The sequence below is a fragment of the Carcharodon carcharias genome, chromosome 22 (assembly GCF_017639515.1).
Source record: "Carcharodon carcharias isolate sCarCar2 chromosome 22, sCarCar2.pri, whole genome shotgun sequence".
Lineage (NCBI taxonomy): Eukaryota > Metazoa > Chordata > Chondrichthyes > Lamniformes > Lamnidae > Carcharodon > Carcharodon carcharias.
In genome coordinates this window covers 45183013-45203623 of record NC_054488.1, presented here as the reverse complement: position 1 = coordinate 45203623, position 20611 = coordinate 45183013, and the positions used below count along the sequence as shown (strand labels likewise).

Genomic DNA, 20611 nt, shown 5'->3' with positions numbered 1-20611 from the left:
ATAGATGCTGCTCTGCCACCTGTTTTTTTTATTTAATCATTCATGGAATATGGGCTCAGTGGCAAGGCCAGCATTTATTACCCATCCCTATTTGTCCTTGAGAAACCATCACCTTAAATTTTTGCAGTCTGTGTGGTGGTGATACTCCCATGATGTGCTTAGGAAGGGAATTCCAGGAGTTTCATTCAGCGACAATGAAGAAAAACTATGTTTCCAAATTGTTGGTCTTTGACTTGGGGTGTTCCTATCTGCCTGCTGTCATTGTCCTTCAACGTGGTAGAGGTCGCATGTATAGGAGGTGATGTCGAAGAGCTCTTGGCAAGTTGCTGCAACCATGTTTTGCCAGTGGTGGAAGGTGGTGTAAATGTAAGTTGTTGCTGCAGCTGGACCATAGTACCTAATGGATACCCAGTTTTGTGCTGCAAGATCTGTTCTAAATCTATCCTATTTAGGTAGTGCCACACAGCACGATGGAGGGTGCCATCACAATGAAGAAATGACTGTCTCCACAAAGACTGTGTGGTGGTCACTCCTGTGAATACTGTAATGGACAGCTGTGTCTGTGACAAGCAGGTTGGTGCGGATGAAAGCAAGTCAATCTTTCCATCATTGGTACTCTATCCACTTGCTGCAAACCTGCCCGATCTGGCAGCTGCATTCTTCAGATCTTGGTCAGTAGGTAGTGCTCTCCCAATTTTGGCACAAGTACCCAGCTGTTGGTGAGGAGAACATTGCAGGGTCAACTGAGTGCGCCTTCATTTTGACAGATTCTGGTGCCTGGGTTAATGCTGGTTGGCCATTCTGATTTTTATTCTTGTATTTTGTTCTGGTGGTTTAGTACCACTGAGTAGCTTGCTAGTCCATTACAAAGGGCAGTTAAGAATCAGCCACATTGCTGTTAGTCTGGAGTCACAGGCCAGATTGGATAAGAAATGGCAGATTTCTTCCCTAAAGGGCATTAGTGAACTGGATGTGTTTTTTTTATAACTGCCTGCCAGTTACATGGTCACCCTTACTGATACTAGCTTCTTATTCCAGCTTGATTTAATTAACTGAATTAAATTCCCCAGCTGCCGTGTTGGATTTAAACCTGTGTCTCTGGATCATTTGTCAGTCTTTGGATTATGAGTCCAGTAACTTAACCATTATGCTACCATACCTGTAGTTCATACTGTACATATGAACAACAAGCAGGACCATGTCATTCGGCCCCTTGAACCTGCTCTGCCATTTAATAAGATCTTGGCTGATCTGGTAGTAACCTCAGATCTACATCCTGCCTACCCCCGATAACCAATCCCCCCTTGCTTAACAAGAATCCATCCACGCCTGCCTTAAAAATATTCAAAGATTCTGTTTCCACTGCCTTTTCGAGAGTCCTAAAGACTCACAATCCTCTGAGACAAAAAATTTCACCACACCTCTGTTTTAGATGGGCAACCTCTTATTTTTAAACAGTGACCCCCTAGATCTAGATTCTCCCACAAGAGGAAGCATCCTCTCAACATCCACCTTGTAAAATCCTCTCAGGATGTTATGTTTCAGTCAAGTCATCTGTTACTCTTCTAAACTTCAGCGGATACAAGCTACCCTGTTGAACTTTTCCTCATAAGACAACCCACCCGTTCCAGGTATTAGTCTGGTAAACCTTCTCAGAACTGCTTCCAACACGTTTTCCCACATTATGCTTTATTTTCCAGACCTTTGTCCACTCACTTAACCTATCTATATCTTTTTGTAGCCTCCTTATGTGCTCTCCATAAATTACTTTCCTATTTATCTTTGTGTCATCAGCAAATTTGGCAACCATCCCATCCATCCCTTCATCCAAGTCATTTATATAAATTGTGATGGTTGAGGTCCCAGCACTGATCACTGTGGCATACTACTTGTTACATCTTGTCAATCTGAAAAAGACCCATTTATGCTTACTCTGCTTCCTGTTAACCAGCCAATCTTCTATCCCTGTCAATATGTAATCCCCAAACCATGAGCTTTTATTTTCCGCAATAACCTTTGATATAGCACTTTATCAAATGCTTCTGGAAATCTAAGTACAGTACATCCACCAGTTAGTTCCCCTTTATCCACACATACGTTATTACCTCAAAGAACTCCAAAAAGTTGATTTAAACATGATTTCCCTTTCACAAAACCATGTTGACTTTGCCTGATTATCTTGAACGTACCCTGGTATAGCTACTTTAATAACAGCTTCTAACATTTTCCTTTTAACAGGTGTTAAGTTAACTGGCCTGCAGTTTCCTTATTTCATCTAGCTCCCTTTTTGAATAATGGAGTTACATTTGCTATCTTCTAATCTAATGGAACCTTTCCTGACTCTAGGGAGTTTCGGAGAATTAAAACCAATGCATCAACTATCTCACTAACCACTTTTTTAAGATCCTAGGATGAAGTCCATCAGGACCTAGGCACTTGTCAGCCCTCAGCTCCAACAATTTACTCAGTACCACAATTATCTGGTGATTTTAATTTTCCTGAGTTTCTCCATCCCTTTCATTTCCTGCTTTATAGCTGCTACTGGGATGTTACTTGTATGCTGTATAGTGAAAACTGCCATTTCCTTGTTTTCCATTATCAATTCTCCAGACCCACTTGCTGTAAGACAAACACTAACTTTGTTAACTCATTTAAAACAAAAATTATAAAAACTCTTGCTATCTGCTTTCATATTTTTCCCTCCTTATTAATCTTTTAGCCACCCTTTGTTCTTTATATTCTGCCCAACCTTCTGGCCTTCTGCCTATCTTTGCATAATTATATACTTTTTAAATTTTGATACTATCTTTAACCTTTGTTGCAGAGAACGGTGTCAATCCCTCTAATTATACTGTCCCCTATTACCACTACATTCCTTGTAACTCCGCTCGCTTGAATGATTTCCTGTATCACAGTGCCATGGCCAGTTAGCTCATCCAAACAAGCTGAAAAATCCTCAAACTTGTTGGACCGTTTCAAGCCTTCTGCACTCCTGTCCTCTGGGTCCCCTTGCCTGCTGCACGCCGTCACACCCTTCTGTCCCTGACCATTGACCAAATCAAAAGGCTCCATCCTAAGGGGTGTGACTGCCTCCTGGAATAAACCATCCGGGTAACTTTTCCCCTCCCTGATATGCTGCAATGTCTGCTGCTCGGCCTCCAGCTTAATAAATCTGAGCCGAAGTTCCTGCAGCCTCAAACGCTGCTGATGTGTTTGGCCTGGATCATATTGGTATCCAGAAGCTTCTACATCCTGCAATCACAGCACATCACCTGCACTGCCATCTCCAATATGTTTTACTTAATTGCTAATTAATTAATTATAATTAATAAAGCTTACACTTCCCAATAGGTTTTGGCACTGCCAGTAAACTTTGCAATACTGATAAAATAGATTACTTACAATACTGATAAAACTAATAATACCAGTTACTGGTTCACCTGCTGCACCAAAGTGGAATTCAAATACTGGAGGCTGAAAAAGAGCAGAAGGAAAAAAAAGCATCTCCTCTCCACCCTTCACCGAACTCCCCACGCAGCACACTTTAGATAAGGTTTACTGCAAGAAGTAAAGCACCTCTTTCCCCTTATGCACCAAATTCCCACTTTGAACCAAATTCCCAAATATACTCACTGTCTCACTCAGGCCAAAGTTTCCCCTCTGTGACAGCTCGCCTGGTGTAAATTGCAGAAAGCCTGCTTATAACCTGCATATTGGGTTACTGAACTGATACACATCAAGCCAGTCTGATGTTGAATTAGGATGAGCTATCAAATAGAGTCTGTCCATACGTAAAAGATCCCATGATGCTATTTGAAGAAAGCAGAGTTCACCAAATTGAGTGTTGGTTCATCTCATGACTGAGAGCCAGTACAGGCACAGGAGCTCCGTGTAACACTCCTTGCCATTAAAAGTAAATTATTTTGTACTGTGATTTGTAAAGTGCTTTATAAATGTATGTATTAAGTATGAATTTAGTTGCACACTGTGATCAGGACTAGCATTCTTCCTGACCAGTACAGTTAGAGGCAGTCAAAGATGATCTGTTCTACACCTCATGAAGTGATGGCTAGCAGTGGGGAAAAATGATAGGGCGATCCCCCAACTGACTTCTTTCTTATTACAAAGATTTAACATTTCTGCTCTTGGGTACAAGGGTTTTTTTTAAAAGTGTTGCTTTTCATAGTTCAGAGAAATATTTTAAATTTGAAAAAATGTTGCATATTTTGAAGCTAAAATATGCACTAAATTAATAACTTGTCGCTTGGCTGTAAATTGCTTTCCAAAAATTGGTTACCTCTATAACATGCATGTATTACTTTCCTGTTCCTCTATTTTTAACATGCAATTTGCGTGAGCTAATTCAGTTTGTATGACAGCACTGAATCAATAGATAATCCTCTGGAATTATTATTGCATTCTTGACATTAAATGTCTCAATTTTTAGAAGGTAAAACTGAGCGCTCAATAAATTTAGAGGAGAGATTATACAATACCAGGGAATGCAAACTTATAAAACTGGAATTGTAGGGTGATTTATCAAAGCTTTCAAGACATTAAGGGCAACAGAGGGTAGATAGAGAAAAATCATTTCTGCTGGTTGTGGAGTCTGGGACTAGGGGGCATTGTCTAAAAAATTAGAGCCAGACCTTTCAGGAGTGAAATTAGGAAACACTTCGCTACACAAAGGTGTGGCACTCTGTTCCGCAAAAGGCAATTGATGCCAGATCAATTAATTTTAAAGCTGAGACTTGATTTTTGTTACTGAAAGGGACTAAGGAATAAGGGACAAAGGGAGACCACAGACCAGCCATGATCTCATTGAATGTGGAACAGCTCAAGGGGTTAAAAGTACTCCTGATGTTCCTATGTTTCAACTGTTTATAATAATCCACTATACATTTTGTTGGCTTAGAATATGAAAACTTATTTCACAGGGTTCACTTTCTGAATGTTTGGATATATCACTGGTTTGGAGCCTGTGTTATAGTATTGGTGGCAGGAGAACAGCCTAAAAGAGATTAGATGGGGTGACCAAAAGCTTAGTTGAAGAGTTGGGTATTTAGAGTAGAGTGGAAAAATTACTTTGCATTTCTGACAACAGAGTTCCAGCAATTCAGTGTTACAAATAGTTGGTGGCTTTTAACTGGGCTACTAGAACTGGTGAGCTTCCAAACTTCTTGGAAGACTTTACTTTGGGGTTTTTGAGACATTTTGAAGAAACTATACAGTTGTTTCATTTTTTTTTTGGAATTTCCCATCTGGCAATAGACAGAATCGCAAGTAGTATTGATTTCATAAAGCATTATGAATGTTTGTTTGCATTGTACTAACCCATGATGTTGAGCCTAATTGGGAAATCAGCCTTTTATCTAATGGAGAAACAAGTCTCACAATATCCTGTAACCTGAAGTTTGTGTTCTTGTGTGCTTGGCTTGTACAAAGGTGATATGTCACGATATGTCTGTTTCAACAATAGAGAAGCCTGCATCAAAGTTTGAGAGCTTTTTTTGCTCTTTCCTATATGGGTAATGCAGGGCTTCTCAACGGGGTTACGTCATGGAATTTTGGGGTCGTGAGCTCGAGGCAACAATGGTTGCCGTGGAGCTCCGACTAAGCTGCCAGTGTCCTTTTAAATCCTTGCATTATTTTAATAGTGGAGGTGGCTTATTTGACTGATCTTTGAGACCTGATTTCGGTTCCAAAAATCCAGTGAAAAGGTAGCTGCTTGTTATTTAAAAACCCCATAGTTCAAACAGCCTCCAATTCTCAGCCTCCCTCTCACACTTGCTCTCTCTCAGCTAATCTCACCTACTGTCATATCAACTTCACCTCTCTTCTCCCCCATCACCAGCACCCTGCTGTGCTGGCTGCATTCTGTACCCCCCAACCATCACCACCACCACCCCTCAAAGCCACTCTGGGGTCACAGCAATTTTCAAGCCTCAGAATGGTGTCACAGTTGGGGGGGAAAGTTTGGGAAGCACTGGTGCAATGTAACAATCTCAAATCTGGGGAAAATACCATCCAAATCTTAATTAAAATGATTGGCATTCATTTTCACAGAAGTCCATTTTGTCATATGATAGGGAATTCCAAACCATTTAATGTTTGTTTGATATCTGTAATTGAAGGGAATGTTGGCCTGGAATTTCCTGAAAATTTGCACTGAAACAATGTGTTGTCAACTTTTGGAGTAAAGATTGTTACACCAGAATTCCCTCAATCTTTTACCTTGATTCTGTACAATCTCTGCTGAAACCATCTGCCACTCATTAGCATAGCACTCAGCCCCATTCAAAAGTCCCAGGTCTCAAGAATTTCCTGAATTTATACACCAGTTCTGAGCAGGCTATGAATTTGTGGCTAAAATTTTAGGTGCAACAGGATCCAGTCATTTTTTTAAGCAATTTGATTTGAAAGGGAGAATTTTGCAGGTATATCGGCAAAGAGCTGGGGAGTGGAACTAATGGATTTTCCAAAAAGGATACACAGACACAATGGGCCAGTTGGCTGTCACCACCACCACACACACACGCACACACACACCCACCCCTCTCTCCCCCCTCCACTCCGTGCTCTTAGGTTTCTATGAATATTAATTTTTCTCCAAAAATTCTCCGTTTCCTTGATTTCATTTTCTAATTGTGAGCAAATGTCTATCTTTTAAATGAGAAAAGGTTTCGCCTTTCTATTAGCTTCAGAAACCATATAGTTAGTATTTCAAACAGTGAATGAGATTATTTTCTTCATTCTTATATCCCTTTCTCACTTGCACGATTGTTTCTCTCTTAATGCCCATTAACTTTATCTACTTGAAATATTTGAAATTTGTTCTCTAGCTTTTCTTTAATTAACTAGACCAACCTTCTTAAATATGGGAGTGCTGCTAGAGGACATGAGGATTGCAAATGTTAGTTCTCTGTTTATTAGGAAGAAGGATAAGCCTGGTAACTGCTACATAGTAGCCTGCTTCGGGAAACAAGCATATGGTATTAAAAGGACAGTGGTAACTTGGGTACATAGTGGGCTGAGGGATAGGAGCCAGAGGGTAGCAGTAAATGAATGTTCTTCTGAATAGAGAGAAGTATGAAGCGGATTATCCCAGGGGTTATTAGAATCATAACTTTTCCTAAAAAAATAACGCAAGAGTACAATTTCAAAGTTCATGGACGATGCAAAATTGGACAACATGGTAAATAGTGAACAGCATAGTAGCAGACTTCAGGAGGACACAGGGGAAATGGGAAGACACATGGCAGTTGCAATTTAATGTGGATAAGTGTGAAGTGATGCACTTTGGGAGGGACAACATGGAGGGGCAGAATAATTTAAATAGTACTATAGTACTACTTTGAAGGTTACAAGACTGGAGGGACCTGACTGTGTACAGATAAAAATCTTTGAAGATGACAGGACAAGTTGATAAGATAGGATACTTGGGCTTTGTAAATAGGGGCATTGAATACAAAAACAAATAAGTCATGTTAAACCAGTAAAAATCGCTGGCTAGGCTTCAGTGGGATTTTTGTATCCAATTTTGGGCACTACATTTTAGGAAGGATGTCAACTTGAAAAGGATATAGAAGATGTTTGCTAAGGATGAGAGACTTCAGTTATGTGGAGAGATTGGAGAAGTTGAGATTGTTCTCCTTCAAGCAGATGAAGTTAATTGGAGATCTAATAGAGGTATTCAAAAGTGAAAGGTTTTGGTATAGAAAGGAGAGAGAAATTGTTCCCTCTATCAAGTGGGCCTGTAACCAGAGATCTCAGAATTAAAATAATCTGCAAAAGAACCAGATGGAAAGTGAGAATCTTTTTTAGATGCTTGTTAAGATCTGGAATGCACTACAGTACTTCTGTTGTTGGAAGCAGGTTCCATAGGATATTTCAAAAGCAATTGAAGATGAACTTGAAGAACTTTAATTTGCAGGGTTATGGGGAAAAAGCTGAAGTGTTGGATTAAATTAGACAACTCTTTGAAAGAGCCAGTACATGCATGACAGACTGAGTGGCCTACTTCTGTGTTGTAAAATCCAATAATTTTAAAGATCAGCTCATGGAGTTGTCATATTCAAGCCCAAGGTTTCTGAAGAAGCTGTAGCCTTCAGGTGAAAACTTAGTGTAGATATGAAATTCAAAAAAGACCATTCAATGGGTGAATTTATTTTTTTTTATTTATTAAAAACCTTATTTTGAATATTGCAGTTTTCAGTTGGTGAGGTGAGGGGGGGAGTGAAAAAATTTGTTTTGCTGCGTTTTCGGTGATTTGATTGGTTTCACCTATCTAGTCGAGATATAATGACCCAGAATTTGCAGTGAAACAGTTGGTGCTCACCCTCATTACTGTGTAAAACTGACAGCAACTTCTGGCATCTGCTTATGTGGAAATCCGGAAGTTGCTCTTCCGCATGGTCTACTGATGCAGTCATTGTGATGCAGTCAACACAGAGGCAGTTATTTGACTATTTGCACTTCAACATTTTAAGCTCTACTGTAGCTGTAAAAACCATTGAACATGTTAAAACCTTGTTGAGTAAGGTATAACTTTTTAACATTGTACTAAACTATAATTACTACAGAACAATTTCTGTAGCCCTGGAAAAAATAATTTTATCATTCCCTCCAGTGCATGATTAAAGTTTTCATGATTTGTAAAATCATTTTGTCTTAAAAGTTTAATATTTCAGCTTCTATCTTAATCCCATGTGTGTGTCCCAGTCTTTATTTTATTTTCTGTAAAATGATTAATAAAAGAATTATACAGGTCAAATATTTTTTATCTGTAAATCCAAAAACTAAACACATCCAAAAACCACACTTTTTTTGAACCTCATTGACCTTTAATGCTGGAGGTCTAGTTGTTTGCCCCTGCACTGTTTACCATGCAAATTTTGTGGTGAACATGTCAAAAAGAAACTCCTTACAGGCACCCTGTGTTTATTATTCAGTGATACATCTTTTCTAGCCATTTTATTTACTTTCAACCATAGCTGGTCTAGGCTTAGGCTATTGTAATGTAATTTTATATGCGGTATCTGAAAACCGAAATTAGCTGAAATATGAAATGGGTTTCAGAAAAAGGATACTCAGCTTGTAACGTGCGCTTTTAATTTACTCATTTGTGCTCTGAGAATTCTTCAATCTGGCTACTTGGTCTGTTTGATGATGTGGCTGTTGCTGGAAGTCACAGATCCCCTATTGATAGCACCAGGTTGAAAGTTACATTGGAATAAGGCAGTGCTTCCTAAACCTTGTCCCACTGTGACCCCATTTTAATGCTTTTAAATTTGGGTGGGTGGGTGGTGGGGAGTTGAAATGCTGTTTTGAGGGCTCTGAATTTTGCCTGGTTTGATTCCCAGTAACCAAGAGAGAATTCCCCTGCTCTCTCCGTGATATCAAAGTTTGCCACCTCCCTCCTGCTTGCTGACCTTTCCAATCGTCGTCTCCCTGCTGCTTGTTGCCTCCCTTTCGCTCCTCAAATCTGCTGCTCACCGCATTCCTCTTGCCAACCCCGTAACTCACTACCTCCCTTTTGCTCTTTGACTCTGTCACTTGCTGTTTCTGTCCTGCTCGCCAAGCATCCCTCTCAACTTGCCGCTCCCCTCCCCCAAATCCTCGCTGTGAGCAAGGGCTCAGGAGAGGGGTGCCGGATGAGACGAAGTGAGCACGGGGGTGGGATGGAGGTGGTGAGCGGGCTGCAGGAAAGGCAGCACTGGCCCAATGTAGTGAATACTGCTGGATCCAAGTTAAGGCACAAATTGGGAGCTGGCTTCAGATCTCATGATAATCAGCCAGACTCTTGCCACGTGACGTGCGGGGAAGTTGTGGTTCTTTTAGGGCTTAGACTTGTCTCCACATTAATCATTACTGTCTTGGAGGAGTGGGAGCTTGCGTCCCTACTTTCTTGTCCAGTGGAGTCATGACCCACAGTTTGGGAACACGTGGAATAGGGGAAACCTATGCTTTAAAGCCTACTAAATCTTCGTGGGCAATTCTCTTTGAGGTCAGCAGTAAGCACTGTTCCTTTGCCACTGATTGTAAAAACTGAGATATTACTTAAGAAGATGTATGAAAGTATAATTTTGAATTATGGATTAACAAACACAAATGTTAACTTGTGATGCCTGGTTGTAAGATTTTGATTTAGGGAATAAGATTAACCTGCATAGGAGTTTTCTGTAGATGAAAGCAAAATACTGCGGATGCTGGAAATCTGAAATAAAAACAGAAAATGCAGAAACAGAGTTAATGTTTTCAGTCTGTATGACCCTTCTTCAGAACTCTTTCTCTATCCACAGATGCTGTCAGACCTGCTGAGTTTTTCCAGCATGTTCTGTTTTAAATAATAATAATGAGGTTCTGTAATTGTATAGTGGATCAGACGCATCTTTTATCAACATTAGTATTTCATGTCAGTGAAACAGGCACCAGGTGTCACTACTCATTGATTGGTATTGTGCATTGTGTCTTTGTTCTGATTTAAATTGACAGCTCTGTAATCAGGAATTACCTAAACTTGGACAGAAATGCCTGCCAATGCTTTAGTCGCATGGCTTAGCAAGCTCAACTGCACAAGCATAAGCTTGAACTCCATATTACTACTTACTGAACCTAATTTATAGTCTTTAACTCAAGTTATGTAGTTTGTGTGTTTACTATCAGTTGAGCGGTCAAGGGGTGTGGTCAGAGTGATGTGCTATCCAAGTACCTTTGCATATAGCACCCAGTCTTAATTTGCAGGAAACATTGGTCTGCCTATTGAATTGAACTTTTTTGCACAGTACATAAGTCAAAATATTGGGAAGAATCCTGAATTGCACATCCTGAAAATATTGCAGTATTTTCATATGCACAACTGCCATAGTTCACAGTTCCTTCGAATAACTGAGGGTGTACATGTTATTCTTATTCATATTTGGCTCTATACCTTGGAACTGATTTCTTTTCATTGAGTTTATGGTTGTCATGCTGTATTCGAAAAAGGATTGGCCAACAATTTAGTACAATCCATGGTTTTGTTAAGAATACTCTTGCTTATAGAATCATAGATTAGTACAGCACAGGGAGAGGCCATACAACCTATTATGCTTGAGCCGAAAGTGAGAGTAACGTTTGTTTCTTTTTATTTTTTTTCAATAAAGGAGGAGGCCAAACAGATGCACAATCAGCAGAAATCAGGTTCTCGATCTGACTCGCGTGAGGATGAAATCTCTCCACCTCCACCCATGAATCCGGTAGTGAAGGGGCGACGACGGCGTGGGGCAATCAGTGCTGAGGTTTACACTGAGGAGGATGCTGCATCGTACGTGAGAAAGGTAGAAACATATCCAATAAAGACTACAGGATGTTCAGAATAATTAATTCTTTGACAGATAATTCAGTGGTATCGTGTAGACACCTCTTCAGTACATTGTTACTAATTATTAGTTCAACACTGGTCATGCAGTGAAGCTACTTCTGAACTGTAACATTTGATTGTATGACGAAGGGTAGAGTGTCAACTAGTAATATCACTGCCAATTGGTATAAAAGATTGGAGGACGTTAATGGTAAGCGAATTGTGCCTAAAAAATACTTGTGTTTCCTGTAAATTTTTACATTGGTTTAACATATAACTTGCCTGATCAGGCACACCAAAACTGCCCACACACACTGTCAAAATTGTGAGATTTCTTCCACTGACTGGAGAAGACTTTTCAAATTACGATCATTTTCTTTAGGTATGCAGGCACTGGTATGTATATTTTGAGTTTATTGTATCAAAAAGTGTTTAATTGCTAAGAAACAAACTAGTGTATAACCAATGACGCTATTGAATGGTTCATTATAGTTTTCTGATGTCATTTTCAGTGCTTTTTAAATCGGGTCACTCAAATAGGAGATTGGTGCTAATTTAAAATGCTTAACACTCTTAAGTACAACAAGAGCACTTTTTAATGGAAAGAGATAAGCAAACAATTGTTCTCTTTTGTTGTCTGATTGCACAAGGTTGATTGAAGATTTTATATTTGTGATTATGCCAATGCATTTTATTGGAAACTTGAACTATCACCTAACCAGCACAATTTCCCCGAAGTGTCCAAAGCAGAAACAACCCAATAGTGCTATCACCTTTAATCCGTTACCTGTTAAAAGCAGCATGTATTTATTTTATAACTACTTAGGTAATTCCTAAGGATTACAAGACTATGGCTGCCTTGGCTAAGGCCATTGAAAAGAATGTGCTGTTCTCACATTTGGATGACAATGAAAGAAGGTGAGGCATTTCTGATTTAAGAGATTCTGAATGTTTGCAAAGATGATTGAATCTGTTTTCTTTGCTAGAGAATTCATTTTTATTCATGTCACCTTCACTTGATTGGTGAAACTTACTTCTGAATCAGAAATTTGTGGGTTCAAGTTCCATATTTAGTTCTCAATGCATAATTATCCCTTCAGTGTAGTACAGACTGTTGTAATGTCTGAGGTGTTAAACTGAACACCCTTTTTTCTGTTCGGATGGATGTACAAGATCTCACAACCCTGTTTGTAGAGGGATGGGCAGTCTGGCCAACATTCTTCTTTCAACCAAATCACAACACGGATTGGCTGGCCATTCATCTAATTGATGTTTAATAGGACTTTTCTGCACATAAAATCATTTCCATGTCCACCTACATAAAACTTCAGAAGCAATCTTGAATTGTAAAATGTTTTGAGATGTTCATGGGACGATGACAGAAGATTCTATTAAATTCAGGGTAGTCTTTGGGTGGTGAGAGAATTTTGAGTTTAACAATGAGAGAAACAGTTTGAGACACAGAATGTGTGTTCATTCTTTTGATACCCTAGCCTACACCAAACCTATCAGGGAAAAGTTGATTCTTCTTGAGGCTACTCCAGCAATTTGTGTTTACCTTGACCTTTGAAGAGCCACAATATTGAGTCATTTTGTGCATGGAATATTTGGCGAGGTTTCTCATTTTCTACATTTTTTTTGTTGACAAGAATTTCAGATTTGAAATTCACAAATTTTCTTCTCCCTCTCCTATCCCATTAATTAGTTTCTAGGACAGAAGTTATGTGAAGGTACTGATATTTGGTTTCTCTGGATACTCCTAAGCGTTGTTCCATTTTTTTCTGTTTTGCATAGACTGTTCTTTTAAGTGCATGCTGCTTTTAAATATTTTTCCATGGCTGCACAAACACAGTCTCTTAAGGGGATGGCTATTGAGCGACCTGCACACTTTTCTGGGCTGCTGCTAGCCATGCAGCTGTGCAGCTTAGAGTGAACATTGCTCCAAAGCTTAGTATGCTGTATTGTTCTGATGGGAATGGATACCATTGGGATGAAAGCATGGTGAGTTTTATATTGACAGAGAGCTTAATCTTCAACTCATATAAGGATCTTTGCTTGCTATCTACTTCTACCTTAGTTATGTTTATTAAAATAATTGTTGAGCAATTTTTGACATTATTCAATTTTTATTTCTTTTAGTGATATTTTTGATGCTATGTTTCCAGTCACTTACATTGCCGGTGAAAGAGTCATTCAGCAAGGTAAAAAACCTATCTCTTTACAACTGGAAAGTAGATTATATCTAGATTTAAGATTGGTTGTTAACAGTAGAGTTCCTCTTTTATGTCTGTTCCTCTACTTCATGTAGTTCTAAATGTAAATATGGAGAGAGTCAAAATGAAGACAGTTATGACTTTTAGATTTCTGTCCAAGTCATCCATTGTGTTCAAGGGATTCTATTTATCGAGCTTTATCCCAAGCTTTTGTCTCTCCCAAGTTATATAGAATGATACAATAGCTCAGTTTTGCTCCCAGTTCTGTGTCTAACTGGGTTCCGTCATAATTATGTTTGCTCTGTTTATCTTGGAATGTTTGCTCAAAATAACATTCAGGTATAGCTAGGAAAGTAGGATGGAAATAGTATTAAATTGGGAAAGAGGAAAGATACAGGGATGCGTTTGAAGGAAAATTACATTGATACACTTGATAGTCATAAACAGGAAGGATGAACTAGATGTAAACATGGGAATTTACAGGATGTAAGTAGGGCATTTGGCCTTTTGTGTCCACGCTGGCTGACAAGTAGCCATCTAGCCTAATCCCACTTTCCAGCTCTTGGTCTACAGCCTTAAAGGTTATGGCACTTCAAGTGCATATCCAACCACTAAACTTTCATGAGAGCTTCTACCCTTTCAGGTAGAAAGTTCCAGATCCTCACCACTCTCTGGGTGAAAGAATTTTCCCCTCAAATCCCCCCAAACCTCCTTTCTGTTAACCAGGGGATATAGATTTAGGGTTTGGACCCCAAGGATTATAGGACTTTCCTGTCTACTCTTTTCTACACCCCTTTTAATTTTATGCACTTCAATTAGACCCCCCCTCCTCAGTCTTGTGCTCCAAAGATGATAACCCTAGCTTGTACAAGCTTTCCTCATAACTAACATTCACCAGTTCAGGCAGCATCCTTGTAAATCTCCTCTGTACGCTCTCTAATACAATCACATCTTTCCTGTTATGTGGTAACCAGAAGTGCACGCAATATTCTAGCTGTGGCCTAACTAGTGTTTTATACAGTTCCAGCATAATCTCCCAGCTCTTTTACATTCTGTGCCTCGGCTAATGAAGGCAAATATCCTGTATGTATTCTTGACCATCTTATCTACCTGTCCAGCCACCTTCAGAAATCTGCCCGTGCACTCCAAGGTCCCTCTGTTCCTCTACACTTCTCAGTATCCAGCAACTTATTGTATATTCCCTCGTCTTGAGTCTTCCCCAAAAGTGTCATCTCTCACTTCTCCAGATTGAACACCATTTGCCACTATTCCACCCATCAGACCAATCCATTGATATTTTCCTGCAATCCACAGCTTTCTTCTTCTTTATCAACCATATGGCCAGTTTTTGTATCATTGATAAACTTCATAATTAAGTCAAAATTATTGATAAATGCCACAAACAGAAAAGGGCCTAGTAATGGGCCATGTGGAATATCATTGGAAGCAGCCATCCAGCCACTAAACATCCATCGTCCATTACCCTTTACTCCCTCCTCTGAGCCAATTTTGGATCCAACTTGCCTTGGATCCCCTGGGAGTAGGGGGAATTGAGGTGTGCAGCAGCCAGCTATGGGGAGGAGAATTGAAATCACTTGGGGAGGAGATTGGTTACTGTAATGAGTTGAGGTAAGGTAGCTTGTGAGGGGCAACTATAGCCAGAAGTGATACAAAGGCTTAAAAAGGGTGTAGAAGATATTAGAATGGTACCGGGGTGAAAGACATCAGTTAAGTGTAGAGACTGGAGAAACTGGGGTTGTCGAGCAGGGAAGGTAAAAGGGAAGTTTGATAGAGGTGTTCAAAATCTTGAAGAGTCTTGGTAAAGTAAATAAGAAACTGTGTCTAGTGACAGGAGCATCAGTAATCAGTGGATGCAGATTTAAGGTAATTGCCAAAAAAAAAATAATTACACAATGAGGAGTTAAACTCTGGAATACACTGCCTGAAAGGGTGGAGGAAGCAGATGCAATGATAATTTTCGAAAGGAAATCAGGTAAGTACTTGCAGAGGGAAAATTTTCAAGCTGAGGTGGGGTGGAGCTCTACTAGATAATTTCTTTCAAAGAGCTGGCACGGGCATGATGGGCTGAATAGTCTCCTGTATTGTATCTCACTGATACTGTTGGAAGCCAGTGGGTGCCTTGAAAGGGAAAATGTATCCGTGGAGGAGAGAAAGAAGAGATCTAATTTCTTGTTCAGTGGATGAAGTGGATTGAGAGCCAGAAGTCTACTTTGAGCTGTTGGGGGAGCTCTGGAGTCTGCAACCCAAACTTTTGTTGCGTGAGGGGAATAGTTAGGGTACTTTAAACTTGATTAGTTGTTGGGGGGAGGGGGAGTGAGATGGGGGCATTGTTGAGGATAGATAACTTGCTTTGGGAGAGGAAAGGAAGTATTTTTTTAAAAATACTTGAATAGCTCTGAATTGCCACTTGGGATGTTATATTGTGCAGTGGTTTTGATGGTATATTTTTGTCCCTATAGGTGATGAAGGGGACAACTTCTATGTCATTGATCAAGGAGAAATGGATGTAAGTTTGCAGGCTACCCAGTGACTAGCATAATACAGTAGGGCTTTTTTAAAAATCTAGCATTGTACTGTTTCAAAATGGGCATACAGAGGTACATCAATTGCATTTCTTTATTGGGTCATTTTGCTTTCTGCTTATTTATGAAATTTGGTGCAAGGTGGATTTCTTCATTTTGGAGATGGACTTTATAGTGATATACAAGGAAAATGAATGTTCTTATAGCAGTAAATCTGGTGTCAAATTTCTCACCAGCTGTAAATCCATATCAGACTGGTGGTGTATAAGTGCAGAAATCTGTAGACTGTTTGCTTACATTGTGTCAAAATTCCACTGCATTTGTGAGCTGGTGCTCTCCATGTACAAATCCTGTACAATCCCAGCACCAATGCACTGCTGAAAAAGCATCAACTGTTATTCTGTCAGATAAACATGAAAGATTGAAAGCGCATTTTCCCTTCCTTAAAGACCGGTGCGTAAACTCCTGTTGGTAAATAGACATTGTGTTTCTGGCTGAGTGAAATGTGTGAGAAGAATGAAGCATGATATGTGCACAGTGACTCCCCCAAGTTACAGAAGAAGTGAGGACTCCATTCTCTGGGAAGTTGCCAGAAGTACTTAGTCAATCTTGTCAGTTGATTGCAAGTATGGTATAAGTGGTAAGGCTGTGTATGTTGCCATTATGGAATTTTTTTTAATTACACGTAGCATCTTCATTGCTTTGGTAACTGTTTTGCTTCTGAGATTACAGTATTAGTCATAGACTTGGTACTATGCTGATATCTAAGAGAGTCCAGTTCCAGCTTCTTTAAAAAAAAAAGCTATTTCCTCCCACTCCAGCTTTTAGAAATGCATGCTCAGTTTTTAGCAAGCTAGTTGTATGTTCAGATTTAAACAAAATGATAAATTCTGCCACTAGTGAGAGAAATTATGAAATGAACTGAATTATTAATAATGGTGGTATTGCCAGATAGTGCTTTGAAATGTTTCTGTATGCCCGATAGAATTTAACAGGCTAACTTTCATTTGTTTTTTGGTGTTTGCATCATACTTCATAACTTATGTGGATAGTGACATTTGAAGCTTGTTTTGATTCGGATTATTTTTTTGCTGAATCCTTTTGTTTTAGGTTTACGTTAACAATGAATGGGTGACCAGCATTGGGGAGGGTGGCAGCTTTGGAGAACTTGCACTGATTTATGGAACCCCAAGAGCAGCAACTGTCCGAGCGAAGACCAATGTGAAATTGTGGGGTATTGACCGAGACAGCTATAGGAGAATCTTAATGGTAAGACTGATTAGTACATAAAATTATACTACCTGGCTTACTGTAAATTAACATTTTTAAATTTAATTGCTTTTACCTTTTCATTGTCTTTTCTAGTCAACATATGCTTGGAGTTTGATTGCAACAAAACTGAAACAAATACTGCATTTGTAGATATTTCTGCAGTCTCTTTGCATGCATTCATCCCAAAAGAAAAATCATCGAAGTTTACAGCACAGAAAGAGACCATTTGATCCAGCATGGTATAAAAACAAAAAAACTGGGGATGCTGGAAATCCAAAACAAAAACAGAATTACCTGGAAAAACTCAGCAGGTCTGGCAGCATCGGCAGAGAAGAAAAGAGTTGACGTTTCGAGTCCTCATGACCCTTCGACAGAACTGTCGAAGGGTCATGAGGACTCGAAATGTCAACTCTTTTCTTCTCCGCCGATGCTGCCAGACCTGCTGAGTTTTTCCAGGTAATTGTTTTTGATCCAGCATGGTGTCTGTGTTAGCTCTTGGCTAGAGCAATCCAAAATTAATCATATGATTTGCTGTCTCTCCATAGTCCTGTATCTTCCTCTGCTTCAAATGCTAATCTACCTTCCCCTTTAAAGATGCAGTGGTTTTTGATTAACTTGTTCCCTGTGGCAGACAGTGTAAATATGTCTCCTAACCCTTCGCACTCTTTACTTTCTTGATACCTTATCTTATGACAGTCCAATTGGAGGAAATAGTAATTTCCTATTCACATTATCAAAAAGCTTCATTATTCTAAAATTCTGAACAATCATTATGAAATAGTTATAATTTTCAGGTTTCAAATGGTTGTTTCTGTCAAGCGGTAATGTCTGCCGTCTGTCTCTCGTGCTCTCTTGCATCTCTTGACCTCCTCCTCTTCACCCACCATCGCATTTCCTTGCAAGTATTTCTTGTATGTATCTTCCCTTTAAAAGATTTTAAGTTCACACCAATTTTCAGATGATTTATTTAACTGATATCAAATCACTATTGATTGTGCCCATTAGATCTCCCAGCAGGCCAGTTGCTCCTCAGATAGGTGTTGTTTGTTATCCTTTGGATTTCATGCAAGAGAAGGGAGAGAAATTCTTGTCTGCCACGAAATAGGGAAGGCAGAGCTGTATTAAGCTGGTTGGTCAATAAGAACATAAAGGCTTCCTTTGGCTGAGTTGGAGGGAAAATCAAACCACTGACATTCGGGATAACATTCACCTCAAGATTTAAAAAGTAACTTTTTACTGTGATAAATATTGAAGGAGAGGATTAACTATAATGGTTAAATTATTTTACAAACTAATCAGAGGATTGGGAGGGTTTGGAACTCTGCCTGAAAGATGGTGGAGGCAGAAACACTCATCGCATTTTAAAAAGTACCTGGATATGCACTTGAAACAATATAACCTACAAGGCTATGGACTAAGAGCTAGAAAATGGGACTAGGCTGGATATCTGTTTTTCAGCTTGCACAGACACAAGGGGACCGAATGGATTCCTGTACCATAAATTTCCATGATTATACAATTGTTAGTATTTACTAATTAATTTCTTTGAAGCTATTTCAGATCTAAAAGATTTTAAATAACTGTCCTAACAAACTGAAATTATTGCTTTTATTTCAAGGAAATTAAGGATTTATAAAGTGTAATACAAAATAATCAATCGAAATTGACTGACTAGATAATGCATTTTGGTAGCAAGAATATGACAGCCACATAGTTCTTGGTTATTTAATGGATGGAATAGATGAGCAAAAGAATCTAGGGATTCAGATGCACAAATCATTAAAAGTGACAATGAGGGTTAATATGGCCATTGAAAAAAGTTTTAAAAAAAAAACAAGCCTTGAGTTTTATTTTAAGGGGATAGATCGGAAAAGCAGAAAAGTTTGTTGAACTTGTGTTGAACCTTGGCTAAGCCACACTTGGAGCAGTGTGCGCAGTTCTAGTGTTCATATTATAAAAAGAAAAGAGGCATTGGTGCAAAAGTGATTCACAGTAGTAATACTAGAACTGAGAGGATATGCTTAACAGGAAAGACTAAATAAACTGGGGCTCTTTTCACTAGAAAAGTGAAAGCTGAGGAATGACCTTTTAAGGTAATGAAAGGTTTTAATGGGGTGGATGTAGAGAAAATATTTTTACTTGTGGGATAGCCCAAAACTAGAGGTCATAACTATAAGATAGTCACTAAAAAAAAATCCAATAGCGCGTACAGGAGAAGCTTCTTTACCCAGAAAGGTAAGATTATGGACTGTGCTGCCACATGAAGTAGTTGAGGAAAATAACAGGCATTTAAGGGGAAATTGGATGAATACATGAGGGGCAAAGGAATAAAAAGATATGTTGGTAGGCTTGGAGGAGGTTTGTGTAGAACGTAGATGCTAACATACACCATTTGGGCCAAATAGCCAGTTTCTATGCTGTACACTTGTAAATTATCTGTGTTCTCACTTGTAGTGGAGAGAATACTTGTTCATAACTGTAGTTTCCACTTGCACTCCCTGCAAAGCAGGATGTGACTCCTTTTATCTTTTTAATCTGTTTGCTACTTCTCTTTGTTCTCAATGCTGAAGACCGAATTGTATACTTGCACGTGTTTGCAATTACTGTCTAAAAACTTTGACATATTTCACACTTATGTCAACTTATATATTAAACTCTTGTGGCCACATTTATAATGAAACATGCCAATGTAAACTTGTTATAATAGGATTTTACCTTTCCACCATTGGTGGCATCTCACTGCCTCCATTTTGCATCTCTCAGCTGCTTAGCCTGGACTGCAGAGAAGATTGTTGTCCCAACTAACACACTTTCTCAGCTTTCTAAATTGCTGCAACTTATTATTTTGAATGAAATAGCATAAAAATGTGGTGAAATTATCACTCTTCCCTCTGCGCCACCCCCACCCTGGCCCCACCTCCCAACCTGCCATGTCAACTTGCTTCAGCTGAAAACTATCTTTGATCTTGGCTACATGTGTACACCACAACGGAAGATTGCCTAGTACATGTAAAACGCAAGTGTCTGCCTTTTAAACTGCAGATACTCTAAGTATCTTTCCCATATACCAGTTCTGTTAAAGAATTGCAATTTTAAATATTCTCACTGAAAAGTTTAGAGCCCTGTTAAAATGTTGGATTATTAAAATGTTTACTTTTATTAGGGGAGTACATTGAGAAAGAGGAAGATGTATGAAGAGTTCCTCAGTAAGGTCTCCATTTTAGGTAAGCAGAAAATGTATT

At 39.1% G+C, this 20611-nt stretch overlaps 1 protein-coding gene across 2 annotated transcripts in view; it reads left to right on the top strand.

Annotated features, from left to right (window-relative positions):
• The window catches only part of LOC121293570 (cAMP-dependent protein kinase type I-alpha regulatory subunit), a 50469-nt gene that overhangs the window by 20973 nt on the left and 8885 nt on the right, over nt 1-20611 (top strand). For both annotated transcript variants that reach the window (XM_041216618.1, XM_041216617.1), the window contains exons 2-7: nt 11145-11318; nt 12168-12259; nt 13481-13542; nt 16035-16081; nt 17208-17366; nt 20533-20593. In XM_041216618.1, coding sequence (XP_041072552.1) covers nt 11145-11318; nt 12168-12259; nt 13481-13542; nt 16035-16081; nt 17208-17366; nt 20533-20593 — 595 coding nt within the window. The remainder of the gene's footprint in view (nt 1-11144; nt 11319-12167; nt 12260-13480; nt 13543-16034; nt 16082-17207; nt 17367-20532; nt 20594-20611) is intronic.